This window comes from Mercurialis annua, linkage group LG2 (assembly GCF_937616625.2).
Source record: "Mercurialis annua linkage group LG2, ddMerAnnu1.2, whole genome shotgun sequence".
Taxonomy (NCBI): domain Eukaryota; kingdom Viridiplantae; phylum Streptophyta; class Magnoliopsida; order Malpighiales; family Euphorbiaceae; genus Mercurialis; species Mercurialis annua.
In genome coordinates, this window is record NC_065571.1 from 52,190,215 (window position 1) to 52,203,786 (window position 13,572).

Here is a 13,572-nt window from a genome sequence, read left to right on the forward strand (position 1 = left end):
AGAGTAAAATTTAAGGCGAACTAGATAAAAACAACAATTTTTTTTTTCGAGAATAAACAACAATTTAATACAACTAGTGACTCACGGTTAAAAGATGATTGTCCACCCTACTTTCGACTCCGCTACTTGCTAAGCTAAATGCAATTCAACAAAATCTTAAACATACAGAAAACAAATTAAAGATTACTTCATTTTAATTTCATTAATATTATAAATTCTATAAAAGAAAATTTGTTTAAATCTTTAACTTCATAATACTAGTTAACTTGACGGAACAAGGTTACATATGTGTAACACATGTTATCAAACACTATGTTATTATTCATGTTCTTGAACTCCAAAATTATCACTTAATGCAGCATAATTAGATTATATAAATTAAACAAAGATTTTATATTAAAATTGTTTATAAAGCTCAATTAAGATTAAAATGAAAACTATACTATAACATAAAAAAATAACTAATTTTATCTTAAATTTTTAATTAAATTTTCCAACTAAACCTCTTTTGACAACGATAATGAGGTGGACAACGATGATTGCTTCATCTTCCTCGGCGAATCTATGCTTCGTCGGAGAAGATCTTTCACCGCCGATATCAAATTCACTGTCGGGACCGAAGATTTAAACTGCTGACAAAACTTCATATGCTTTTCAACCGCCTCTTCAATTCCAATATCCTTCTTCGATCGGCAACGCTCATACTTAACCGCCTCGCCGCATAATCCGCAAATAAACCGACCGCCGAACCGCTCGCGAACGCGAGCAATGTACGCCGCCGTACACTCCTCGATCAAACCGCAACACTCGCAAGCTTTAAACTGCTGGCAAAACTTCGTATGCTTTTCAACCGCTTCTTCAATTCCGATATCCTTCTCCGATCTGCAACTCTCATCGTTAACCGCCTCGCCGCACAATCCGCAAATCCAGCGACCGCAGAACCTCTCACGCACGCGAGCAATGTACGCCGCCGTACACTCCTCCATCAAACCGCAACACTCGCATTTAGCTAGCTCAATCTCCGCCTCCTCCGCCGCCGTTGCTGGCGGAGGAGAGAGTAGAATTTGCTTCACCGCCATTATCTCTTCGGTTTCCGTTGTTGTGCACATTCTGTGTGATTTTGATTTTGATTTTGATTAATATTAGTTCAATTTACTCATAAAAACAAATCAAAACTGAAACATAAACATAATTAAATACACTCAGAATTTTAAAATTTGAAAAAAAAAAAGAATTAAAAACCTGAAATCAATTCGGAATCAATATAATAACTCGCTGAGATTTTAAAGAAAATCTTAATCTATCGTTCTTTTTCCCACTGAATTTCTTGAAAATTTTCAACTTCTTCTTCTAAAACTGCTACTGTAGAATTTTTGAGCATTATATACATGAAAATTCGTAGCTAATGATTTTTGGTGACGAGTTTGATTTGCATAAGAACTGCAGTTCTGCTAGGAGACTAGGAAACTGGTTTTATATTGCAGGTTGAAGAAGGAAAGATTAATGAAACTACTTCTAGTATTTTATAGATTGGACTCCTGAGTTTGGTCTAATTATTTTAAGTGCTCTTAAGTTTTACTAACTTTACAATTTAGTCCCTTTTTTGTTCATACTTCACGTGCAAAACGTTTACTTGTTTTATGTAAAATTGTTACTTGTTTGAACTTTTAAGTTTTTAACAAATAAAATAACATTACATCAGAAATTTATAAACGAGGGTTTGGCTTCAAATTTGTATAATGCTAAAAGAACAGTTTTTGAGTTCAGAAGATTATTGTTTGTCTAATTAGATAAGTATATGTTTTTGCAATAATAAATTTGAAAACAACGGTTTGGTTGTTTTAAAACAAATCAGATAATATTTCATTCAAAAATTTAGAAGAAAAAACACTTAAAAATTCTGATTGAAACAAGAATTAATCAAACAAACTTTTTAACTTGATCATAGATAGGAAGAGGAGTTGAGAACACATCTATCATATCTATTGTTTAGGTCTATTAAATTAGTGCATACGACATATATTAATCTCATTTTAAAAATGTAGATGACAAACAAATTAATAATTCGAGTGGAGTTCATATAGTCAAATCCGGCTGATGTTGCTACCACCTGTAGCTTATTCTTCCTTTTAACTTAAAAAAAACAAGAATTAATTACTATTATTCATAAATTTAAGTCAAAATTACATAATGTCTCTCCTTTCAAATTTTGAAAAACGCTATTTTTTTTTTGTAATTTATATAAGAGTTGGAACTCCATTGTAAAGGAGAGTTTTAGTTAAAAAAGTTAAAATGTGAGAGAATGATAATTATTTTTTAAAATATAAAAGAAATATAATATTTAAGACCTAAGCTCAGAACATAATAGAAATTAATCTAAAAACACAATTGCATTAACATGAAGATTGTGTTGCTTTGGTACTAAAATGAGGTGAACTGGGCTTGATTGAACAAAAACAACATAGAAGGGTCTCATTTGTACATTTCAAAAAATATTACATAGTTGACGTTTTCGAGTGTCTTTCTTCCCTAACATGGAATGTCATAATAACAACGTCCAATCATTGGCGTTTTACACAGTTAATGTGATAGTTTCCACGTCAGATATTTTTAACTTGTCTGCAATTCCTCGCCCACTACTTTTCTCCTACTCCGCTTACCACCGTAAACCTTATCTTTACTCTCTTATCAGTCCCTTTATCATCTCATCACTCAACGTTCGGAATCCATGAACGTGCATGATCGAGATGCTTAGAATGATTACAATGTGCACGGATGTAGATGCATGCATCTCAATTTAAGCAAGTTGTATCAGGCTTCCGTCCTCCAGCTGTCCATCAAAGCAGCTGTTTGCAGCTCTTTTAAGCTAAACGCGCTCTTTATTGTCGTTTCGTTCGCGTGCCATCTCACTTTAAGTAGATTTAAATATTCTTATAATCCCAAATTTAAATTGATAGATTTATTTGATTTATACATATTAAAAATTACTACTATTTTTAGTTAAATTTAATATTTATAATATTCTTATTAAATGTGTGACTCATTTAAATTTACTAGATAAATGAGTCGTATTCAATTATAGTACTTTCATTAAACATGCATGTGGCTAGAAATAATTTTTAATATCTAAAAGTTTTTGTTGCACTAAAAATAGCTCCTAATTTTTTGGTTAAGTTTTAATTATTTTCATTAAATAATAGAGTGTCATTTTAGATTTAAAGTGTAAATTTTTATTATTTAAATTTAAGTGTATTCATTTTCATTTTTGTGGAAGAGTTTTTGTGTAGATTTTTAATGTTTATTTATATTTCTTATTAAATATAGTTATTATGATCAGAGAACATTCAGCTCTAAAATATATATTTTTGAACAATAATACTAAGAAGTTTTGGTATTCATAAAAAAAAACGTTTGAGAATCTGGTCGATTGAGCATTTTAATTACGCATTTAAACATATTAAACTACTCACAAGTTCCTCATCGTTCATCTCGGTAATAATTAGTTTGTATTTATTTATATTCTAAACAAATTGAGTTATAATTAATTTTATTTTTATTTACTTAGACAGTCCGAGTTTGAAAATAGTCATGTTCTACTCGTTTCCATTTATGAACAACTCGTACATGAACTTATTTAATAGTTCGTGAACAACATCGTATATTTTGACTAAGAGTTTGCGAACTGGTTTGTATACGAGTTCAATAAAAAAAATTGGATACTTACTCCTAAATGGGCTCGATTATATATTCACAAATAATTTCTATATAAACTCATTTAATAGTTTATGAATGGGCACGATTAAAAGTTCGTGAACTTGTTCGCATTAGAATCTTGTTAAAGAATTTATAAACTAACAAAAGTAGTTTTGCTCGTATAAGTTCATTTAGAGGATAAATAAGTTTGGTTTGAGTTCATTCATTTAGATACTAAACTATCTTTGTTTAAATCCGATTAATTTCACACACAAATAAATGAATTCGAACCATTTCCGTTTAGTACCTCGATGAAAGAATGCATGCTGAATGTAAACTGAACACGGACATTTTAAACTTAAATGAATTGAACATAAACATCATAAAAATTAAATAAACTAAGCATAAATATTATTTTAAAAGTTCAAACAAACATGAGCTACATAAACATCTCACTGATGTAACAAACTGAACGTCAGTTCATTTGGGGGCTTAATGAAAATAGCCATTTTATGGCTCCACTGATTTTGTCCAATGACATAGCGACATTGTTGTTAAAGAGTGCATTTAAAAGTATAAAACTCTTAAGTTATGTTTTTAAAAACTTATCATGTTATTTAGAAAAATATTATTACATATCAACTCTTTTAGTTTCAATTACTTATAAATTTATTATAGGAAAAAATTAAATTTTACCGTTTAAATTTGGATGTATGGCTATGCTTCTGCTTTCGCCGAACTAGGGATGGCAATAGGGCGGGGTGGGGACGGGGAAGCCATCCCCATCCCCATCCCCGTGTCTATGAGGAATTCCCATCCCCGTCCCCATTTAATTAATGGGGTTAAAATCATCCCCGTCCCCATACCCATGAATTCCCCATCCCCATGGGGATCCCCGTTCCCCGTACAATTAAATATAATTTATAAATAATTTCATTATTTTCATAAGATATTTAAAAAAAACTAATTATAAAAAATACTATTATCTTTTATAATATTATATATTTATAACTAAATTGAAACTAATAAAAAAATTAAATTAATTTATTTAAAATTATAAATAACATACTAAAACTTATAATATAATATGAATATGCATAAATATAAATCGGGTCTCCATGGGGACGGGGATGGGGATCCCCATGGGTGGGGACTATACTCTCCATCCCCTCCCCATTCCCGTGGTTGGGGAATGATTTTCCTCCATCCCCGTACCCATGGGGGTAATTGGTGGAGATTTCCCGCCCCATTAGGGGCGGGTCCTCACGGAGAACGGGAAATCCCCTTCTCATTGCCGTCCCTACGCCGAACCGCTTTAGCAAATGTTGATTGCTATAAGAAATGTATTCTGGAGAGGACCCATGTGAATGCGCGTGGATAATGTATGGTGCATTCTTATTTTGTCTCTGTCCAATTACATCAATGTTGGAGCTATCATACTCCATAGTGTGATGTATATGATTTTCTTTGTTTTCTCTATCAAATAATAATACAGTGTTGTGATTAATTTAATTTCGAGCATCAGGCCAAGTCTTTCTATATGCATGAAATCGGGGGTCTGACCCTCTAATTTTTCTTGTCTGATTTATTTTTAAAAAATACATACTAACTTCCGCTAATTTCTATTAATAACTAACTTAAAATAGGTTTATCTTTGATAAAAAATAATAATTTAATTTTGAGAGTTAATAATTTCATATTTAGCATTTTATTTTTTTAATTAATGTAAACCCATTCTAAAATTTTATATTATAAAACCGGTTATTTATCAGAAAAATAGCTAATTGTAATGTCACTACAAGATAAATTAATCTATAATAATAAATATTATATATATATATATATATATATATATATATATATATATATATATATATATATATATATTGAATATAAAAAAAATCATTAAAAATAAGAGCAACAAAAACCGCGGGTACCACCACCACCAAGAAGACCATAACATTGTAATTGTGGTGGTAAATGTATGTATAAAAAATTAAATTGTGTGATTTAGTGGTGGGAGTTTTTTCTCATATAGTGAAAGTTTTTGATTCAATCTTTTATTACCCATATTATATTAAGAGATTTATCTTTTATAGGAAACATGTGTAGCTCCACTCGTAATGTAATAATTTAAACATCTAATTATTTACACCTGAATTTCTCATAATTGTTACTAGTTATTTATATAAACCGTCTTTTATTTATGTAAAAAAAATGCATATATAAGAAATTAGAGTGTTTATTCCACACAACGGATGTGCCACGTTATTTTTTATCACAAGTCAATAAGTATTTGCGATAAGTAATCTTTATTTATTGTTTATTTTTTTATCATTAAATATTTGCACATGACTAACGTCTCATTGGTTTGTTACACGAATGACATAGCGCAACCATAGCGTTGTATAATAATTCAAGAAATATGACTAGTGATTGTGAGTAGTCTACTAGTCTCGTTCTCCGCGGACATCAATGTAATTTCTAACAAAATGATGATAGATATGTACATTGTTCTTGGTGGCCAACGGTTCAAGTTGTAATATTTTTGGAATCTAAATGTAGCATATGGGAATGTTCCCAAGATGTTATTCTATGTCTAGTTATTTTTCTATATGTTTATTTTTAAAATTCTAAAAATTTGCATGTTTCTTTTAATAACATGCCTATCATTAGGTCAATATTGAACAAGTATTTGGTGATTAAATCCATTAATTTCTGCGTCATATTATAAAAGAGAAATCGTCGTCCTGCATAAAAATTAAAAAGGGTTTGATTTTGATCTACAAAAAAATTGCACTGTTTTAAAACTCACCAAAAGATAATAAAATTTATATATGGCTCAATATAATCACCAAGTGAAATATATTCATCTTTAATGTATCAATCTCAGCTAATTTTTTTTCTTTATAGCATATATATATATACTTATTGATCATTATTTTCAAAGAAAAACCCTAATATTTATTTAAAAATTATTTTTTGTTTGGATATCATATTTATCAACTAACTTGTTGGACTAATTATATTAATAGTTTAATTGTAAAAAAATCTAGATTTTTTAATAGTGCCATAAATATGATAAAATTATTTAATTTCAGTAAATCTAATACTCCCTCCGTCTCCATAGAGTTGTCCACTTTGAGAAATTTTTTTATCTTAGAACTCTTGTCAACTTTCAAAAAGTAACTATCTTTTACACTTAATTCTTCTATATTACCCCTATTTAAAATCCACTAATGAGTAAATTGAAAGTAAATTGCAAGTTGACCCTATATTAAATAGGGGTATGCCAAGAGAAGTAAGGAAAATTTTACAAAACCAATAAACAATACACCCTCCATTTTAAATTGATAGGCAATTTAGGACAAACACAAGTATTAAAAAATTTAGTAAATTTATATAAAATGAGTAATTTCATAAAAACATACCACACTTATTCTTATTTAATGTAGTGTTGACTTTACCTATTAGTTGTGTTTGCTCTTTTTTTTAATATAATATAGTATAATCAATGAAGGTATCTATGTCATTTTATCATTTAAGCAATAAATGACTGTCTATAATTTGAGACAAAAAAAAGTAGAATATTGTTTATCAATTTGGGACGGAGGGAGTAATTACTTTTCTTAAACTGTGTGATAAAGGCAAAGTGGACAACTCTATTGAAACGGAGGGAGTACATTTTAAAAAAATTACAAATTAACTTTATTCTATTAATTATTCAATTTTGTATATAATTTGGAATTTAAATAAATGAATCAAAAATCATAAGCAGCTTTTTGATGTTGCGTCGCATTATAAATCAAATTAATTATGTTAAAATTTGGTTATAATCAAACCACAAGCGAAATGAGAAAATAAAATATACTTGATATACTCCAACAATAAATTGTATGATTTTTTCCAACAATATATAGATATATAATGGCTAAAGTTATTTTAAAGTTCCTAAACTATACATTTTTGGTTCATTAGTTATTTTAATTTCTATTTGATCTTTTCAGATTCTTAAACTTTCATTTTTTTATTCATCAGATCCTTCAACTTTTATTTGTCTTTCTCAAATTCTTAATTGTTTATTTTTTGGTTCATTGAGTCCTTAAATGGATCTTTATTTAGGGATCTAATGAACCAAAAAACAAAATTTTATGGATCTGAGAAAGTCAAATAGAAATTGAGGGACCTTATAAATCAAAAAATAAAATTTAAAGATTTAAAAAGGCCAAATAAAATTTAAAGGACTTGATAAATAAAAAATGAAAATTTAAGGACTTTAAAATGAGGTCAGCCATATATAATTATGCAATAAATGTAATATCTAAATCAGTTAGATCTGATAGTCACAACTGAATTAATCAAAATGTCCAAGAGCATGTGCCATGTGGCATGTAGAAAATAGAAGCAATTAAATTGAATGTAATTAGAGTTAGGGAGGCAAAGACATTGCATGTGCTTGATAGAAAAGGTGAGCAGCAAATGGTTAGCTCGTGTGCTTAATTTTCTTTATACGCATTCTAATTATTAAAAGAATTATAAAACCAATTATAAATTTTAGCTTGTTTATAATTTTAATAAGGAACATTGATTTTAACAATTCAGTATATGAATAATTAATTTTTAAATAAATGAAAATATCGAACATTTATTGAGAGATATTGATGTATTCCTTCCTTCTCATTTAAAAAGGGACATATCAATTTTACACATAAATTAAAATAATAATAATTAATCTTAACATTTTTTTATTTTATCTCTATTAACTATTGTATTGTAATTTGTGTATAAAGTATTAGCTTTAATTATAAAAAGAGAAAATAGGGGTATAAAAAAGATTTTTTTATAAAATGGTACAAATACCATAATTTGACCTTTTTATGTGGGACGAAAAAAATGAGATATGTTCCTTTTTTAAACGGGACGGAAGGAGTATATGTTAATATTATATTCACATTTATAAATGTAGAAAAAAGAAATTGTTTAGTATTTTGAATTTTCAAAAATTAATAATTTATATTTTAAATAATTATTAAAATTTATTAAAGTTATGAGATGTTTTAAAATTTATTATTTATTTCACAATTATCCATATTATTAAATATCAATGATGCATGATTAGTTTCTTGAAATGCCAAATTTAACATGAATGCATTGAACGAGGTACACGTATGTTATAGCTTCATAAATTAGGAGAAGATGAACATTTATTCCAACATAATTAGTCATACAAAAAAATCATTGATGAGAATAATCAAAGCTTATCACTAATTAGAACAATTAAAACAGGAGGAACATTTTTCTTACAAGAAACGTCTATGTGGAATGGAAAACGGCTTAATACATAGTTTAACCTCTGAATTTATACTCTTTTACCCATCTAACCTCTAAATTTAACGTGTATCCTATCGAACCTTTGAACTTGTTAAATAATTTTTTTAACCTCTGAAATGGAAATTGAGTCTCAAACGCGCTGACGTGGCAAAAGACCTTTGACCGGGCTGCCAGCTCGTTTGCCACATCACCAAAAACATAACGCTTAATATATAATTTGACTCCTGAATTTATACTAATTTACCTATTTAATCCCTAAATATTTTATTTAGCCCATCACACCTCTAAACTTATTAAATTATCATTCTTAACCCATGAAATTGGAAGTTTTAAATTTATTTTAATTCACATTTTATTTTTTATATATATTTAGTTTAATTAATAATTACTAATAAAAAAAATATTATTTTCCATAATTTATATACTATTTGTTTAAACGATACCGTTTATTTTGTAATATAATTCTAATAAAACTCCAATAAAAAATTGTTATAATTTATTAAATAGTTAGTTTTAATTTAATATTTATTTTTATTTATTTTGCAAAAGACGAGATAAAATATGAATAATCAGGTGAGACTTGTTAAATAAATATTAAATAAGAAAATAATAATAATAAAAATTAATTAAAAAATAAAATTAAATAAATATTAAATTAAATGAAAATAATTACTATATAAGGTATAACTATTTTTCGTTATAATTTCATTAAAACTGATAATGAATACAAAATAAATGAAAAATAAACGATATATAGTAAAGAAATATTATATAAAGTATTGAAAGGGAATAATTATTTACATAAAATTACTTTAAAATGAATTAAAAATAAAATATAAATTAAAATAAATTTAAAACATTCAAATTTAAAGGTTAAGAAGGATAATTTAATAAATTTATAGGTCTGATGGGTTGAACAAAAAGTTTAGTGATCAAGTAGATAATCTACTATAAATTCAAGGGTCAAACGACATATTAAACTATTTTATTTTGTCCACCTAAGTTTTGCTTTTCTGGCATGACGCGCCAATTTTTATTTGAACAGATCACATAATTCACTCCATAATCTGATAGATAACTGATAATCGGACGAGAATAAAGATAGAGTCCCATTCTACATCTCGATATCAATATCGACAATTCCAGAAAAGATTTTGAGTTCCATTTTTTTTCTCTCTACTCGGACCAATCCGCCCATTCTTTTGAAAATTGAAAATTACAGGTGCCGCTACTCGGATTCAAACTGAGATGCTCTAGCACTGCTTCCTATTTCTCAATGATATCCCAGGATCAAGACAATTAGCTGAATTCTGTGAAACCATTTTATAGAAGTTCATATTGTCTTTTTATAACCTGGCGAACTGAAACATCTTAGTAACCAGGGGAAAAGAAAGTAAAATCGATTCCCGTAGTAGCGACGAGCGAAATGGAATACCTATAATGGAGTTCAATTATCAGAAAAAGAATTTCCAAAAAACTGGTCAATAAATGGGATTCAAATAAAGATCCTATTTCCTTGCGCCAAAGCTAGGTTGACGAGTAGGGGTTAAATGTTTTCAAATTTATCAAATTCAGGGGTCAAAAGGGATTATTTAACAAGTTTAAGGTTCGATAGAATACACGTTAAGTTTAGAGATTAGATGGATAAAGGATAAAAGAGTATAAGTTCAAGGGTTAAACTATGTATTAAGCGAATGGAAAAATTGCTTCTCCTTCCGTTTTATTTTGTTAAAGCCTTTATATTTTAAGGGGGTTTTATTAATTTGAATAATGTGCTCTTATCATCATAAATTTTAATTTAATAATTAAGAGAGATTAACTAGTGACATTAACCTATCAAATTTGGCTACTATTTAAGCATGGAGATGATAACAATATACTCCTCCGTCCCGTTTAAAAAGGGACGAATGAGTCTTGCACAAGATTAATAAAATAAGATAATATTTTATTTTGTCATATCTATCCTCATTAATTAGTATAATTTTTTTCAATAACAAAATAAATCTATTGTAAATTGAGTTGCATTTAATGCATATTGAAATAACTAAAGGGATAAAAATGGAAGTTCAATATAAATTGGCACATAAAATACGATATGACCTTTTTAGATGGGACAAATAAAAATGGGATATGTCCATTCTTAAACGGGACGGAGGAAGTACTTAAGAAATAACCGTGAAACTTCTACAGAAGTATCGAATATAAGCAAATTTAAAGTGACTTATATTATCAAATGACATAAATTTTGAAAAGATAGATTAAACTAGCTTAAGGATAAACACGGTTATTTAGACGAGTAAATGTCTTTCGCATCACACGTATTCTATACATTCTTTTAAAAATACAAACAAAAAAGTACTTCCTCCGGTTTATAATATTTGTTGCATTTGACTTTAACACAAGAACTAAGAAAACAATTATTATGTCTTAATTTGTAGATAATTTTACTAAATTAATCCTACATTGAAATTTGTTATTTATGTCTACTATTTTTATTTGCTTATTGTATTTTTTTAATAAATTAATGAGGAAAATACATGAAAAAATAGCAATTAATATTTTTTTGATATTCTAAAGTAACAAATATTATCAATCATTTTTTTTAAATGCGACAAATATAATAAACTGGAGGGAATACGACTCAAAAAAAGACAAAATCACTCGTACAATTAAATCATATAATAATTCAAGAAGGGTCTAGGAGGCACTTGACCTCCTTTTTTTCCCTTCCTAAAGGGCACTTGACCCTTTGAAATAATAATAAAAAAGTTATATATTAAAATATTCATAGTTTAAAAAATATATTTTTTATTTTTGTAAATTTCACTAAAAGTTTTAATTTCACCAATTTTAGTCAAATTTTAAAAAATAACAACAATTCTACCCTTAATTTAAAAATTATTTATCGATATATAAAATTAGCGTTAAAAGTAAATTTATAGAAATTATATATATAATAATAGCAAAATCAAGTGAAATTTTAAAATTATATAACAAATTTCTTATTTTATCATTTGAAACATTTACAATTCATATTAAATTATAGAATAATTGAAATTGGCTAAAATTGTTGCTAATTTTTGAAATTAAGATGCCATTACTAAGTTAACTTATTTTATTTAAATAAAACAAATTTTATAGATATTTATATATTCTAAATTGCTATCAATTTGAGACAAAAAGAATTATTAAGTTATACATAAGTACGATCATTTGGTAAAAAGAAAACAACAGTTTATTTATTCAATAATTATAATATATACTATCAAAAAAAATTATATACTTCAATTTAACTAAAAAATATAGCATTTTATTTTGATTGATTAGGAAAAGAAAAGGGCTATAATTAAGATCAAAAATTACATTTAAATTTAAGAAATTAGAGATATGGACAAAATTTTGTGTTGAGGAGGGATGGTGCTGCTGTATGACTCTGGTAAATTGGATAAGGTTTTTCTAAATAAAGCAAAATATAGTTGTAGGCCTGTACCTGAATTCTGAGTACTAACTTTCATGTCTAAAAATAAAGTAATAATATAAAATACTACCATTATTAAAGACTAAAAACTGAGTAACTTATTCAAATTTAGCTATTTTTTTTATAATTAGTTCGATTGAACTGAAAATCTAACAAATTGTTATTCAGTTTCTATACCATGAGAACTAATCATAGTTTAGTTTGATAAACTATTGACATGACTTGTTTAGGATAAGTAATAACAATAGCTGCCACCAACTTATTTAAATTTAATCAACTTTGGTCAATTGGAGTTAAAATTAATGCGTTTTTAGTGAATACATTTGCCTAATGAAGTAAGCGGAAACCTCATTTCAAGATTTTAATAAAGTGCGAAATTATTGAATTGTTGTGCTAATACTATTGCAGTACTGATAATGTATTATGTGTACATGAGGATGCAGCCCAGTGGCTACACTCCTTGCCGTACATTCCTCGAAAAGTCAGGGGTTCCATCCTGCCTTTTTTTAGTGAATTTCTTTAAAATATTATTTCAATTAATTTTTAACATTGATATATAATATATCACTGATAAAAAAAGATAATGTATTATGTAAAAATGATGTAATTATTTTGAAATTTACTACAATTGATAAAGGCTGGATATGTTTTATTTATTGTAAACCAAAATTCAATGCTAATCCTAAAAACACAATATATAAGTAAATGACGCATTTTTATCATCAAGAAATAAATTTGTATATGCATGCAAATTGGAGGTGCTCGTTTGATATCAACTGTTTTTATGTATTCCCTCCGTTTTTGTTTAGTTGTCCATTTAACCAATATTATACATATTAAAACAATCGGGTTTTTGTCTTAAATTATAAAAATAAATACAAATATAACCTTATTAGTTAATAAATAAATTGTAAATTGACTTATAAAGTCATTTATTAAGAAGAGATACATTTAGAATATAATAACTAAAATCATATTAAAATTCTAAATGGACAACTAATTAGAGATAAATATATTTTACTAAATGGACAACTAAAAAAGAACGGAGGGAATAATTGTTTTAGTAGTAA

At 27.2% G+C, this 13,572-nt stretch overlaps 1 protein-coding gene across 1 annotated transcript; it reads right to left on the reverse strand.

Moving 5' to 3' along the window:
* Positions 1 to 378: 378 nt before the first annotated feature.
* On the reverse strand, positions 379 to 1,504 carry LOC126666736 (uncharacterized). The gene is made up of 2 exons (XM_050359594.1): positions 1,243 to 1,504; positions 379 to 1,110 (listed from the first exon to the last, which is right to left on the reverse strand). The coding sequence occupies exon 2, from the start codon at positions 1,107 to 1,109 to the stop codon at positions 498 to 500; it is 612 nt and encodes a 203-aa protein (XP_050215551.1). The 5' UTR covers position 1,110; positions 1,243 to 1,504; the 3' UTR covers positions 379 to 497.
* Between the last annotated feature and the right edge of the window lie 12,068 nt (positions 1,505 to 13,572).

What these genes read in the sequence shown, in the direction of transcription:
- LOC126666736 (XM_050359594.1), bottom strand. Translation starts at nt 1,109, where the DNA reads ATGTGCACAACAACGGAAACCGAAGAGATAATGGCGGTGAAGCAAATT.